This window comes from Cornus florida, unplaced genomic scaffold (assembly GCF_030987335.1).
Source record: "Cornus florida cultivar Cherokee Brave unplaced genomic scaffold, ASM3098733v1 CherokeeBrave_3.0.0_Hap2_Chr04, whole genome shotgun sequence".
Classification (NCBI taxonomy): Eukaryota; Viridiplantae; Streptophyta; class Magnoliopsida; order Cornales; family Cornaceae; genus Cornus; species Cornus florida.
In genome coordinates, this window is record NW_026775574.1 from 34211376 (window position 1) to 34226614 (window position 15239).

The 15239-nt window shown below is 34.5% G+C and overlaps 2 protein-coding genes across 5 annotated transcripts in view; one reads left to right on the plus strand and one right to left on the minus strand.

The window, feature by feature from the left end:
- Positions 1-15239, minus strand: part of LOC132303133 (anaphase-promoting complex subunit 5) — an 83245-nt gene that overhangs the window by 15485 nt on the left and 52521 nt on the right. For all 4 annotated transcript variants that reach the window (XM_059800253.1, XM_059800250.1, XM_059800252.1 and 1 more), the window contains exons 16-20: positions 8293-8398; positions 8038-8179; positions 5586-5684; positions 4868-5132; positions 3870-3937 (exon numbers count right to left, since the gene is read on the minus strand). In XM_059800253.1, coding sequence (XP_059656236.1) covers positions 3870-3937; positions 4868-5132; positions 5586-5684; positions 8038-8179; positions 8293-8398 — 680 coding nt within the window. The remainder of the gene's footprint in view (positions 1-3869; positions 3938-4867; positions 5133-5585; positions 5685-8037; positions 8180-8292; positions 8399-15239) is intronic.
- LOC132303135 (uncharacterized) lies at positions 12395-14139 on the plus strand. Its single transcript, XM_059800254.1, has 3 exons — positions 12395-13153; positions 13273-13391; positions 13498-14139. The coding sequence occupies exons 1-3, from the start codon at positions 12412-12414 to the stop codon at positions 13951-13953; spliced, it is 1317 nt and encodes a 438-aa protein (XP_059656237.1). The 5' UTR covers positions 12395-12411; the 3' UTR covers positions 13954-14139.

Genomic DNA, 15239 nt, shown 5'->3' on the forward strand with positions numbered 1-15239 from the left:
GTTGAGAGAACTTGGAGTGAGCATATCACTGGTAACCCAATTCCTTGTGTAATGAAAAAATTAAGGAAGAAATCAAGAAGTGGAACGCTCAAAAGGTTACCGTGATGTCACAGGCAGTTAGCTAGACAGCAGCTATGCTCTGTTTAGTTGCAGCTTCTTCATTATCCCTTAAATCTAGATTTAATTCAGTCTGAATTGGCGGCTAACTGTTTTTTTGAAGGTTGTCTTAAACAAGAGGAGATCCTTTGGGCTCAGAAGTCAAGGCTTAGTTTGTTAGAGGATAAGGATAGATGTTTCACATTTTTCCATAAGAAAGTGAAGCAAAGAAGAGGTTTCAATTCAATCAATGTTCTAGAAAATGCGAATAGTCTTAGTCTGCAGATGAGAAAACTGTGAGAGGATGGTTGGTGGACTGTTCTCACAAAGTGTAGAACCATGATACTCAATTGCACCCTCAGTTACTGGCCCCTAGATGTACTCTTGATGTTGGTAACTGTTAACAGAGATATGCTAGCCTAGAATCATGGGATTTGACTTACCATGTTAGCCGAGAATCAAAGGTAGATTGGAAGCACCGGTTAAAGTAGAGGAAACCAAGAGTGTTGTTATGTCCTTGAGCCCAGGTAAGGGTCCAGGGCCAGATGGTACCTGCAAAGTTCTACCAGAAGTATTGGAGGATAATTGGACCACATGTGATAACTGCAGTTCCATTTTTCTTGGAGAATCATGTCATGCCTTTGGGTCTAAATAGCACCTTCACAACTTTAGTCTTAAAGAGAGATTGAAGATAACTGATTACATACCAATTTCATTATCCAACACTTTGTAAGTGATTACTAAGATTATGGCCAACAGACTTGGGGCCTATTTGATAACGTTGTTCAGCGCTTAACACATAACACGGTAAGCGATTTATGAAAATAAGTGTGTTTGTCTACGATTTAGGCTACCACTTAAACTATTCCACACGGCTTAAAACAAGCCAAAATTTTAAGTGTCATGGAGGCCGCTAATCGCTTATCACATAACACGGTAAGTGATTTTAGGTTTTAAATATTTATTAATGTCAATTTTACCCCCAAATAATTTTGCATCTTCAGAGCTAGTCATGTTTAGTTTACTCCAATGTCTCAAAAGTTTCAACTAACATTGCTTATTTCTTCTCAAATAATGTGAATTCAAATAATTTAAACAAATATAAATAAAATAAACACTATATGGTTCACTTGAGTTTATAATCAACGCTCATGCAATGCAACCCCTCGCACCATTGTTATGATGTAAAACTACTATAAATAAAAATGTAACGATTTGGGCATGAATTCTAACCTCATTTTCATAAATATTTCATTTTCATAATTCATTCATTTCATATTATTTTATTTCAACTTATTACCAATTTTATTTACAAAATTTTATATTTGTGCTTGATTTACCTCTCAGTGGAGATTTACATAAAAGATTTTACATGTAATAGTTGGACGAGAACGCATTAGGTTTTGATCATCTCTTATACAAACAAACGTGGCAATATATCAATTATAGATTAAGCAGCTCAAATTAAAATAGTCGAGTGAAAATTGAATTGATATTGGCTTCCATCAAGATAACATAATTATTTCATGAATAGAATTATTTTCTACGTACCATCTTTACACGCATTTTATGTTTTGATTTTGATATTTTTATGATCTGACATTAATATTCATTGTCAAATTGATATATTACTTATTGGTGAAATACATAATTATATATATATATATAGTATCTTGTATAACAATATTATGTGTAGAAGATAATTGAGGGCAAAAATGTAACATGTACAACATTCAGATTTCAGCTCTTGCATTTAACAAACAATCTTAATGAATTCAGTACTTAAAAATTAGACAAAATCAAACAGGTTTTCAAATTAATACATTCAGCACTTAAAATTTCAGCACTTAAAATTCAGTACTTAACATTTTCAGTGCTTAATTTTCAGTTTTATCAAACAGCAACTTAGTGAGGTGCTTCATATTCTTGTTTTTCATGAGCAATCAGCATTCAGCAGAGGAAGGAAAATTCAGGACAACATGATTTAATCAAAAGCTTCAACCAAAAGAGAGGTAACTCCATCATGCTAAAGGTCGATCTAAAAGAGATCATGTAACTTGGGGATTTTTTTATTTTTATTTAACATTCTTCAATCTTATGGCTTTGGAGATCACTAGATTAGTTGGGTGAGGCAGTGTATCACACCAGTCAGATTCTCTGTGCTTGGTAACGGAGTTCTTTAGGGTTTCTTTACCAAAAGTTTGAATCACTAATCCAATTTTTTAGCTAAACTACTAAAATATATAAATGGTCAAGTTTCTTGAACCAAACTATAACCCTTTCTTACATGTGAATCTGTTAAAATTAAGAAAGCCATTTTTGGGCTTTTTACATGTGATACCTCCTTTGTTCAATGAATTATATAAGATATTTTCTTTTAGGACTTCTTAATTTTAGGTCAAGCTTGTCATTTAGATGGAAATACATTTTTTGTCATCTCAACATTCATATGGAGTAATGATCATTTAGTCCAGATGACCAATTTTGTGGCTGAAATTAAGGAAGAGATATTCAAGCTGAGAGAAGCAGCTTCGGCTTCCTCCTATTACGGATATATGCTTTCAGTTCCGTGTTTTTGTTGCATCCCTATTAGTCAGTGAGAAGGATTTGTTTATTGGGTTTTTGGATGGATAAGCAAAACTATGAATTTTTTAATTGAGAAGTTATTTAGGGGACTTCTGAATATTTTACCAAAACAGAAATTTTATGGATCCCTATTTTGAGGTTCTAGAATAGAAATTTACCATGTTATTGAATGTGCTCTACAACACACTAGGGTATTAGTGTTTTCTATCAATATATTTTTAAATAACTAAAGTAAGATAATTTTAATATATAAGTATTGGATATTGAACATATGCAAAAAACTTTAAAGTAAGCATGTCAGAAACGATTTATTGACTAAGGAAAGAAATTTTGATAAATTAATTTGAGAAGCGCATAACACTCGGACATCAATTTGAATCTTATTATGACCAGTAATTGTTTTCATGATATGGAACTTCTAGTTTTTAAAAAGAGAAGATATACAATCCCCTTAATGTCCAGTTCAATAATATGTTTGCAGTCATGGAATAGTACAAGATGTTCAGTCCTTATTTATGTCACTTTTGGAGTCATCCGTTCAAATTACAGCACCTAAATGGAGAAAGAAAGCATTAACAGAGGGCTACCAGCAGGTTGAGAATCCAAGAGAAGAAACTGACTGACTATAATGAGATTCGTCTTATAGAATGAGATTTGGGTCATGAGTTGGTAGGGATTTTGAAGAAATATGAGCTTCAAGTGAGCTATCAACAAGACTACAACAATCGTAAAGTTAATTAAGAGGAATGCTGGTCTTCATCAAATTACATCGATTGGTTCCACTGATATAACTGAAGCATAGTACGCAGAACTTTATTGTACTTGTCATTGCAGATTTTAAATACTAATTCAGAAATATTAGCTCTGATGATTCTCATACTCATGTATCGTGTGACAACATTCCTGAATTTGTTTGCATCAAAGAACAGGGAGGCAAGTCATTCCCTATCTACAGTATAACACCTCAATTTTAGCTAACAAAATAGTAGACATTCATACATTTAAAGTCACAGAAATATTAGCTCTGATAATTTTGGTATTGATAATATTCGTGCATCTTGCAACTACAGTCCCATATTTGTTTGGATTGGAGAAAATGGAGACAAGTCATTCCCCATACACAACCCAACACCCCATTTTCAGCTAACAAATCAGTAGACTACATTTAAAGTCAGAGATCAACTGACCTCAAGAACTTGAAGCTCTTCAGAAGCTTGCCTTAAAGGAGCCAGCACAATCTCAGGATCTGCAGGAACTGGATAGAAAATATCAAATATATTAGAAACTTAAATAAGGAGTGAATACAAGACTATAGTACTAATTGCTCATCATTTTGAGGCAGTCTGGGCTTTGGGAGGTGGTGGGGTTCAAGAGTCTATTCAAAATCATCTTGGGATTTACTACAAAAACACTTTTGAGAATGAACCAATCACAAGTTATATTAACTCTGGATGATCAAAAACTTATCAAGGAAAAACCAGCAAAAATCATATAGCAATCTTCAGATCATATTGCCTTTTGGATCTAGTCAACAACCAGCAAAAGGTTTGAAACTGGTATTGCATTGGTAATTATTAGAAGATTAAACTGTCAGCCTCTCATAAGTGGTTTCCTTGCCTCCTTATCTAAGGTGGCATTTGGTTCAAGATTCACAACATGCTGGCTATTATAGTTTCTCTCTAAAAACGATTGTGCATTAGTTTTTTTTTCTTAGTTGGTACTCACACACACATGCCTCCACTGAGGCTTGAACCCCGACCTCCCTTTGGGACGTAAGGGCCTAATACCACTAGGCTACTGGCCCATTGGTGATTGTGCATTACGTAACATGCTACAACTTATAAACAACATAAAGTCATAAATATATCAATTTAAAACAATACTAAGTGTGCAGAAATACTGATATAGCTAGGTTTATGAAAGTCTAATCACATCTGCAAATGTCAGCAATTAAACAGATATCCGGACTGGACATTTGAGGACCTAATGCAACAATATATATATACATACATATATATATATATAGTGTGATAGTACCGCAACAGTGTATAAGATCACAAAAGCCTGACATGTTCCACTTACACTTGGCATATTATTTATCATTATCAATGTACAATATTGCAACATCCATATTCATTCTGAGACGTGTGCTCAATGGAGGAAAAAAAAAAATTTATTAGATCACCTGAAAAGCTTGGGTCAGATAGGTAACATTTTGCTTCTGCAATGTAGGCCCGAGCACGAAGCTCCAAACCTCCATGACTAAGAATCATTGGGAAAGCACCATGTACAAGGGTTAAAGCCCGTTTTGCATGGTTTGATCCAAGTGAGAGCCACAACTCAGAAAGTGTTAGCATAGCCGAGGCTTTGAGAAGATCCAAGTTAAACGACTGGCAATATGAAAGGCTTGCTAATGCATAGGGAATTCCTAAAACAGCATTGCCCGACTTCTGATAACAACAAATAAGAGAAGTTTTAGCTTTGCAACATTTCAATTAAAAACCAAAAAGAAAAAAAGATAAACAAACAATCAGAAACAAATGTAGAGATACTGGCCAATAGCTTCATAATGTGAAGCATGGTGCATATGTTATTTAAGGGTCAAATGTTCTATTTGTTTCACAAACAGATTATGCAACAATTTAATCTACAAATACTTTATAGTAATTCAAACTATTAACTGGAGATCACATTTCATGAACACATATATATAATATATATTCTCATGTTGCTTTCAAGATTCACCCCTAGATTTTTCATTTTAGTTCATTGAGTATAATTTTCTGTAACAATATTAGATTCCACCTGCAATTGCAACCTACAGCAACACTACAGGTTGCCCACTGAGGAAACTAGCTGAAACACTCTAGCACAACATCCAATTCGATCTCTAATTATTTTACCTTGTGGATCTCAGCAAGTAAGAGAAGAACAGTAGCATTCTGAACCTGCAGATTGAATTTGTAGCACACGCAGAAGAGGGAGTGTGCGACAGCTGCTGCCTGCAAAGAACATCATGCATCAGAATGGCTAGAAAAACTTATACAACATAAAGAAACAAATCGTTTCTAATACCTCCCAACCAGAAATTATCACTTTAGAGAGCATTACTAATATAATCTCATCCATTATAATGCCAAACAGTTGAATTCTATCAAACAAAGCTACGGTTTTTATTTGCTAGTTATATAGAGACATACATATATATCATACAAATTGGATATATTGGTGTAAGAAGCCAAAGAAGACGGATAGCCCAAGGATTGTAAAGTACTCCCCAGTGAAAGTCTCACAAACAAACAGACTACTAGTCTTAGACTTATTAATTAATGGATTTAAATATAAGAAAACAATGAAAGGTCATCAAATATAAAGTGGAAAGAACTAAAAACTAATATATATATATATATATATATTATTTAGAGAGAGAAAAAAAAAAAAAAAAAGCAATGAAATTTTAATGATGACATAAATAAAGTATGGGAGGAAATGACAAATTATATTAGAATGTGGCAAAGGAAATTTTGGGGGAAACCAAAGGAAATAAATTTATAAAAAATGAAACATGGTGGTGGAGTGATGAACAACAAATATTACAATAAAATAGATAGAGTTTCAAAGATTGGCAAAAAAGTACGCAACAAGAAGATCTAGAAAAGTATTAAACATTAAAAACTGAAGCTAAGAAAATATAAGTAAAGCTAAAAAAAAAAAAAAAAAATTAAGTGCGACACCTATTAGATAAAAGTTTAGAGAGAGTAGGCTTAGGTGGTATGGACACATACATAGAAAACATATAGATGCACCGGTGAGAAGAGGAAGGTTAATTTGTATAGAGGGTAGGGTGCGGAGAGGGTGCCCGAAATTAACATGGGATGAAATCATTAGATATGATTTTTTTTTTTTTTTTTGATAAGTAATAATGAATTAAAAAAGGTGTTCAAAAGGGGAACACATCCCTTAAACAGTAGTGGAACTGGGGGCGAAGGCCCCAAAGAATCCAAAATAGTAATTAAATCATCAAAAGAGGAGCAAGAACTCCTCTTCACATAACTAAAGAGAGAACAAAAAATAAAAAGTTTCAGCGTCGCCGTAGATGACTCCTTCCCTTCGAACAGTCTACTGTTTCTCTCCTTCCAGATACACCACCAAACGCAATGTGGGACAATTCTCCAGTAATCGCGTACACCCCTACTCACACGACATCCTCTCCAAGCATAAATCAAATCCTTAGAAGAACGTGGCATTACCCAACACATGCCAAACAACCCAAGAATAAGATTCCAACAGTTGTGCGCCACGGGGCAATGCATTAGGAGATGATCAACTGACTCCCCGTCTTGCTTGCATAGGCAGCACCAATTAACAAAACAATTTCCCCTCTTCCTCAAATTATCAATCGTCAGTATCTTACCCTAATTTTAAAGAGTAAATTATTAAAGGATAGATGGCAAGTAATAGAATAGAATGGAAAAATAGAATTCATGTGGCCGACCCCATTCATATGGGATTAAGGCATGGATGATGACAATGATTCTTGTAATGAGTAATTAGCAGAAAATTATCACGTGGGAAATAGGTTATTATTATTATTACTGTAAATCTTACTTAATATACATATAATATATGGGTGTATAATTTATGAAAAAAAATTTATGGGTGTATAGTTATTAGAACATTTACAACCCTTCTTTACATCCGTTGTCATCCATTATCTCTCTTCTTTCTTCAAACTCTAATCATCCGAAACCTAAAAACACAATGAATTTTGAATTTCAACTATTCTGTGCCACATCAATTAAGAACTGCCCTCCTTAAGTTTGAGAAATATTTCTGTGATGTGTACTCACTCATAACCACTCTAGTGACCATGGTCTTTTACAAATTTGGACATAAACATGGCTGCCACTAACTGTAATATAGTTGATGAAGATAAAAGACAGCAAGAGTCACAAGGGCAATCAATTCAATAGCCGACAATGCCTAAATTCACGTATCCATGTCTCAACTAATGAACTCCATCTTGAAGAGGTTGCTTCCAGGTTTAAGTCGATACATAAAATCTCTTTCTAAACATATCAGTATATAACCTGTTATACAATCTAACACTTTATTCCCAATTGAAATAAATTCCTCAGTAATCTTTACAGGAAATTTATGCTACATTCATCAGCAGCAACACAAACAAAAGCAACATAAATGCACTTAAAAGTAACATGGGATACAGCATAACAAATAGCACTATTGGAGACTCACGCCTTTCAGAGTACGGTTGAGGATTGCTACTTTATCTTCATCAAGATGAAACAAGCAAGTTATATTTATGAAAAGAAAGGTAAATTGAAAATATTTGACCTGGCTAAACTGGTTTGCGGCAAGCAATGTCCGAGCATGGCGAAGGCTTGATTCTGTCTTCAGCTCCATGTCCACACCAGTTACAGGAGACGCCAAAACTCCAAGCTCATCACATAATTGTTGAGCTAGTTTCAGGTGCCCCCTGCAACATACTCAACATCATAGGAACGTGAAAGAAAGATGGTATGAACCAGTAAATATCAAGATTTCAACATGTACTCAAATAGACATCAAACATTGCAGGTAATAAGTTACCTATGCAAAGCACGTTCATGAAGCAACTGAAGTTTTAGTAGCAGGATTCGTGACTTTGAAATGGATAAGAACTTTTCTTCTGCCATTTTAAGAGCAGCAAAGGCTTCTAGAGAAAAAATAATACGAAATAAGGTCATCCAAAGTAAGTATGAATATGAATATGAGCTACTGTGGGATTTAGTGGGAAGAATTGTATTTTAAAGCTAAGGAACTCAAGAGGAAACATTGTGACAACAAAGCAACATAAATATGACGATATTTCTTACCATTGAGTTTAGCAGGAACAAGCAAAGAATGTTGAAGTTGAGAGTTTCTTTTGGTGTAAGTAGCTGATCAACATTTAATGGAAGAGAAACTAAAATCTGGGTTCATTTTGCTGGCCTTTTTCAAATTCTGGAAAATATAACTCTAAAATGGGTAATAGAAAAAGAACTTGTTATAACTTCTATTATTATAGGAAAAGTGAGCATGTAAACAAACAAGTACCATTCTTTTCCTTCTCCTTTCTTTTCTTCTTGGTTTGTAGGCTGAAAACAGAATATTTTCTGTTTACATCATAATTATACAGGAGTAAGTTTCTCATTATACCAATGCCTCTTTATTATTAATTTATAGATCATCATCATCATCACCATCATCCTTGCCTTTATCCTGTACAAACGAGGTCAGCCACATGGATTTTCTGTCTCCACTCTTTACTATCATAAGCCATATCTCCTACTAGATTAAATTTTTTAAAATATTTTTTATCACTTCATTCCATGTTTGTTTTGGTTGCCCTCTTTGTCTCTTGCATACTATACAAGTTAATCTTCCTCTCCTCACGGGTGCATCTAGAGGTTGGCGTTAAATATGCCCATACCACCTAATTCTACTCTCTCTTATTTTCTCACTAAAAGGCGCCGCATCTAATTTCTCCCTAATCCTTTGATTGTTAATCTTATCTTTCCTATTTACTCCTAACCATAGTTGTCAAAGGCGCCGGAGGCGCAAGGCGCCTCCAGGCGCCATCTCAGCGCCTCTAGAACCTTAAGGCGCATGGGTTGCAGAAGGCGAGCGCCTTTTCTCTACAGGCGCAAGGCTAAAGGCGATATAAAGGCGCGCCTGATGGAAGTTGTAATATTTTAACTTTTGTTTGTTTATTGACTTTATTGATTTGTTTTATTATTTTATTGTTTCTATTTTATTACTTTTATAACACATTGTTACCACATTAAAAAAACAAAAAACAAAAGAAGAACAAACACCAAAACAAAGTCGGAGACAGAGGTCACAGAGGCGACGACTTGGACAACAGTTACTCTCGGTCTCGGATCTGTCATCTGTGTCGGATCTGCTGGATCTACGCCGTCGGCGACACCGCGACTCTGCCGGTACGTTCTCTCTCTTCTTCTTCTCTCTCTTCTTCTTCTCTTCTTCTTCTCTCCTCTTCCTTCTCTTCTTCTTCTCTCCTTCTCTTCTCGGATCTGTGATCTGTCTCAATTTTTTTTTTTTTTTTTTTTTTTTTTTTTTTTTTTTTCTCTCGACCGACTGTAGAGTCGAGTTTGGCAGTTTTTTTTTTATTTATTATTATTATTATTTTTTTTCTCTATTTTTTTATTTTATTTTTTTTCTTGAGTAGCTATTAAGGTACAGAGAAGAATTATAAAACCATCAGGAATTCTATATGTATATATATAGTTCTGATTTATAAATTTCAAGGTTAACAAGGTGAATGAAATTATTTGATAACTAAATCGAACCATATCATAATTCATAGCACTGAAGTATCAAGTTAGTTGTTGGTATATAATTGACATAAACAAGAAAGTTGGAACTTTAAAGAGGGAAGTAGATTGGTTAAAGCTTTTTGTAAAGAACCTCATCATTCAATTACCCCAACAGATTGATTCTAACCTTTATTTTGGGCAAGTGACAATCATTTCATATGCCACTTTCTCAAAAGATCAAGAATTCAAAATGCGATTACCAATTACTCTGTTCAAAGAAACTTTTTACTTTTATAGATTAATTCATATATTAAGTTTTCTTTTATTTAGGAATTGATGACCAATTAAGATCACATGTTTTTTTTTTTTTTTTTTTTATGAAAAGAAATTGTTATATATGGATGGAATTGATGAAGGGGCCGGGGAGAGGAGAGTGGAGACTCTGGACTGTGACAAATTTATTATGTTGCTATTTTAATCTTAAAATAACAGTTGCTAAACTTGCTATTTTATTTTTTATTTTTTTTTGGATTGTTGTAGCCTGTATGTGACAGATAGAATGTAATTCTTTTTCTTGGTTACGGATACCCAAAAAAAAAAAATTTATTGAAATCAGAAGGTATTTAATTGATTTTCTTGTAACATTTGCAGAGGAATACAAAGCTTCTAATCTATACAGAATTTACATAACACCAAAATACCAAATACAGAGAGATAGACTGATAGAGAGAAGAAGTTGTCCAGTTAACAACTAACACCAAATTGAAGTCAAATTTATTAACATCAAACTTAAGTTACTTAACACTGAAATACTGAATCCATAAAAATTAGCTCCAAACCGATCTATCAGCTCTCTCCACGTAGAGAGTGACTGTGAGTCTGTGACGGATCTATTTCCCAATTTGAGCCAACACATTCTGCAGTTACTTTGCTTAATCACAATTGCAGCCAAATTGTATGCATGTATTTGTTCCATTGAATCATTCTAACATGTTAAAATGAAATAATTAGTGAAGTGTACTCTAAAGTCTAAATTATAAAAGACAATCGCAAATTGTAAATAGCAACTGTTTACTGTTATATTATTTTCATATAATATAATTAGGTTCTATTATTGAAAGTATGTTTAGTTGTTATAGTTATAGAATGAATCATGGTGCTTATAGTTATAGAAAATTAGATTGATTTGCAGCTTACATAATTTCTATTGAACTTGATTGTAGTTTGAACTTTAAAAGATGCCTAGTGAAGGTTCAAGAAAGGATCCGGCATGGAATTACTCACATTTGGAGAATCCGAAAGATACAAATGCCGTCACTTGTAACTTCTGTGCAAAAGTTACAAAAGGAGGTATTTATCGGGCTAAGCAACACTTAGCTGGAGGATATAGAAATGTGAGTGCATGCACAAGATGCCCATCTAGTGTTAGAGAAGAAATCAAAGAGTACATGAGTAAGAAAAAGGAAGAAAAAGAACAAATGAATTTGTTACCTAGTGATGAGATTAATTTCATTGATGGAGAGGATGAGGATGATGTCATGGAAGTTAGCAATCGGGGAAAAAGGGTAGCTAGTGCAGGCAGTGCTAGTGTCAATTCCTCAAAGATGCAAAAGCAAAAGGGACCGATTGATTTATATTTCACTCCCAGACCGGAAATTGTGGTACAAAAAAGAAAGGAAGGGGGAAAACAAACAGCCATTAATGATGCATGCAAGAAAGAGTTGAGAGGAAGAGCGTGTGCTGCTTTTGCAAGGTGGATGTATGATGCAGGAATTGCATTCAATGCTGTTAAGTATGATAGCTTTGCCGAGGTTGTTGAAGCAATTGGACAATATGGTCCTGGCATGAAACCACCTAGTTATCATGAGGTGAGAGTTCCTTTGCTTAGGAAGGAATTGGATAATACCAATGCTTTGATGAATGACCATAGGGAGGAGTGGTCAAAATTTGGATGCTCATTAATGGCAGATGGATGGACAGACAAGAGAGGGAGAACATTGCTTAATTTCCTAGTAAATAGTCCAAGGGGAACCATGTTTATTGAGTCGATAGATACTTCTTCTTTTTCAAAGGATGGTGACAAGATGTTTGACTTGCTTAATAAATTTGTGGATGGTGACAAGATGTTTGACTTACTTAATAAATTTGTGAACCGCATTGGAGTAGCAAATGTCATCCAAGTCGTCACAGATAGTGAGTCAAGCAATAAGTATGCCGGTAAGAATGTTCAATGTTTATAACTTTTAGAGTTTACATTCTTTACAAATATATAATTTAAATCAACTTTGATTTACTCATTCTCTTTATATCATTTTTTCTTTTTTCCGTTTGGTTTCAAATAGGGAGGATGTTAGAGAAAGAACACCCACATTTGTATTGGACCCCAAGTGCTGCTCATTGCTTAGACTTGATGTTGGAAGACATTGGGAAAATACCGTCCATCTCTAGAACAATGCAAAGGGCAGTGGAGTTGAATAGTTATATTTATATGCGACCAAAGTTGTTGAACATTATGAGGAACTTTACTCACAAAAAGGAGTTGCTTAGGCCTGCTAAGACTCGATTTGCTACATGTTTCATCACATTATCAAGTATTCACAAGCAAAAGAATAACTTGAGAAAGATGTTTACTTCAGAAGAATGGAATCGTAGTAAATGGGCGAAAGAGGAAGCCGGTAAAAGAGTTGCTTCTTATGTTTTGATGCCTTCCTTTTGGAACAACATTGTCTTTAGCCTCAAGGTTTCCGGTCCTCTTATTCCGGTTTTGAGATTAGTTGATGGCGAGAGAAAGCCTCCCATGGTATACATTTATGCGGCTATGGATAGGGCTAAAGAAGCCATTGCAAAATCATTTGGGGGAGTAGAAGATAAATACTCAGATATTTTTGAAATAATTGATAAGAGGTGGAATGTTCAACTTCATTGCCCTTTGCATGCAGCAGGTTATTATTTGAACCCAGAATACTTTTATTCAAATTCGAAAATTGAAGAAGATGAAGAGATTGCAAAGGGTTTGTATGCATGCATTGCAAGGTTAGTCCTGGATGTCAAAGACCAAGACAAAATTACTGAGGAGCTGTCCTTATATTCTAAAGCTGAGGGCCTCTTTGGTAATCCCTTTGCTATTAGACAGAGAAGTACACGAGGACCAGGTAAAGTGGTAAAGTATATTAAGTTAGTATAGCTAAGTGTTAAAATTATTTTGACAATAGAGTCGATAGAAAGATGAAGCTAAAGTTGCTAAACATCATTATTAATTTTTTTTTAATAGCTAATTGGTGGGAAGCTTATGGCAAGTCAACAAAACTTCTCCAAAAGTTTGCTATAAAGGTTTTAAGCCTTACTTGCAGCTCTTCTGGTTGTGAACGAAATTGGAGCGTGTTTGAGCATGTAAGTATATACTATTTAGTATTTACTAACTAGGTTTGTAATTTAATTGTTGAAAATTAAAATTTTAATTTTTTATACTTACTAGTTAAAGTTGAATTTATTGCAGCTTCATAACAAGAAAAGAAATAGGCTCGCTCAAACAACGTTGAATGATTTAGTGTTCATCAAATATAATAGAGCATTGAGGCGTCGATATAATATGCGTGACACTCTTGATCCCATTTTACTCGATGACATTGATGAGAGCAACGAGTGGTTGACGGGGAGGATGGATGATTCTGATGCAGAACATGATCTAGTCTATGAAGATGATTCCTTGACATGGGGTGATGTTGCTAATTTTGCTGGTATTGGAGAGGCAAGCAGGCCGCAACGGTCTACTAGATCAAAATCTAGTTCTAGTTCACGGTTACCAACAAAGGGAGCAGGAAGTTCTTCAGTTCGACTTGTGGATGAGGATGAGGATGATTCAGATGAGATAGAAGAGGATCCTGAGAATTATGAATCATTTAGTGACGATCAAAATGATGTTATGCTTATTGATGACGAGGATGATATTTAGATTCATTGGTGTTGTCTTCTTAGGAAGAATGATGTTTATGTTTGTTTTAGTTTTATCTTATACTTCTCCTTAGTTGACTTTTGCATCTTTATGTTAATATGTTTAATTATTCACTGTTTTGAACTCAAGTACTTGATTTACTTGGTTTTGGCATCTTTATGTTGAATATTTAACTTAAGTAATTCATTTAGTTGACTTTTACATCTTTCTATATACTATTGCATGATTTGCATCTTTAATACTTTATTGGGTGGGTTTTGTTTTTTTTTTTTTCCAACGTGCGCCTTGCTTCAGTCGGGCGCGCGCCTCGCCTTGCGCCTTGCGCCTCAGGCTCCAGGAGGCATTTGCGCTTTTATGCGCCTTGAGCCTTTAACAACTATGCTCCTAACATTCATCTTAACATCCACATTTCCCCTAAATGTATGCATTGTTCATATTTCTTTTTTATCGCCTGTTGAAGGATTTATATATTTAAGTTACACCCTCTCTAACAGCTTAAGCTTTTAGAGTAGATGGTAGTTAACATGGTATCAGAGCCAAAAGTCTCGAGTTCAAACCTCACCGTCACACTAATAAAAAATTGAAAAACACGTGTTGGACCAAAAGAAGGCCACACGTGAGGGGGCATGTTGAAGGATTTATATATTTAAGTTACACCCTCTCTAACAACTTAAGCTTTTAGAGTAGATGGTAGTTAAAATCGCCCAACATTCTGCTCCATATAAAATAGCCAGTCTTGTGACTGTTCTATATACTTTCCCATTTAATTTATTTGGCATTCATTTATCACATAATACCCCACCAGCATTCCTCCACTTTGTCCAACCAATTCCAATTCTACCACCTATATCATATTATCAATTTATAAATGAATGAGGCAAATCTAATCCCTCTGTTAGAGAAATACAGGGGATGTCAGAGGAAATTCACACAATTTGTCCTATCCCTAAACTTCATCTTAACAAAGGCATTTCTCTTTCAGTTTTATAACTAGTGTGATAAGATATGTATACAAGGGTGAATATCAACGCATTATCCAAAACCTTTATAGGTTTAGATGCACCTATTGAATTGAGTTGAGGAAATAACAAATACCAGTTCCCTCTCTAACCTAGTTTTATCTTCTTGTTCATTTTGAATGTTTTTATTTTTTTCAATATATACAATGGTATAAGACCATTTCATTAGGACATTTTCCATAAATGCCCTTCTGCTAGTTAAATGTTACTACCTCCGTCCCAAAACTCTTGTGTCTTTTGGGATTCCAATTCCTTGACATGCATTTT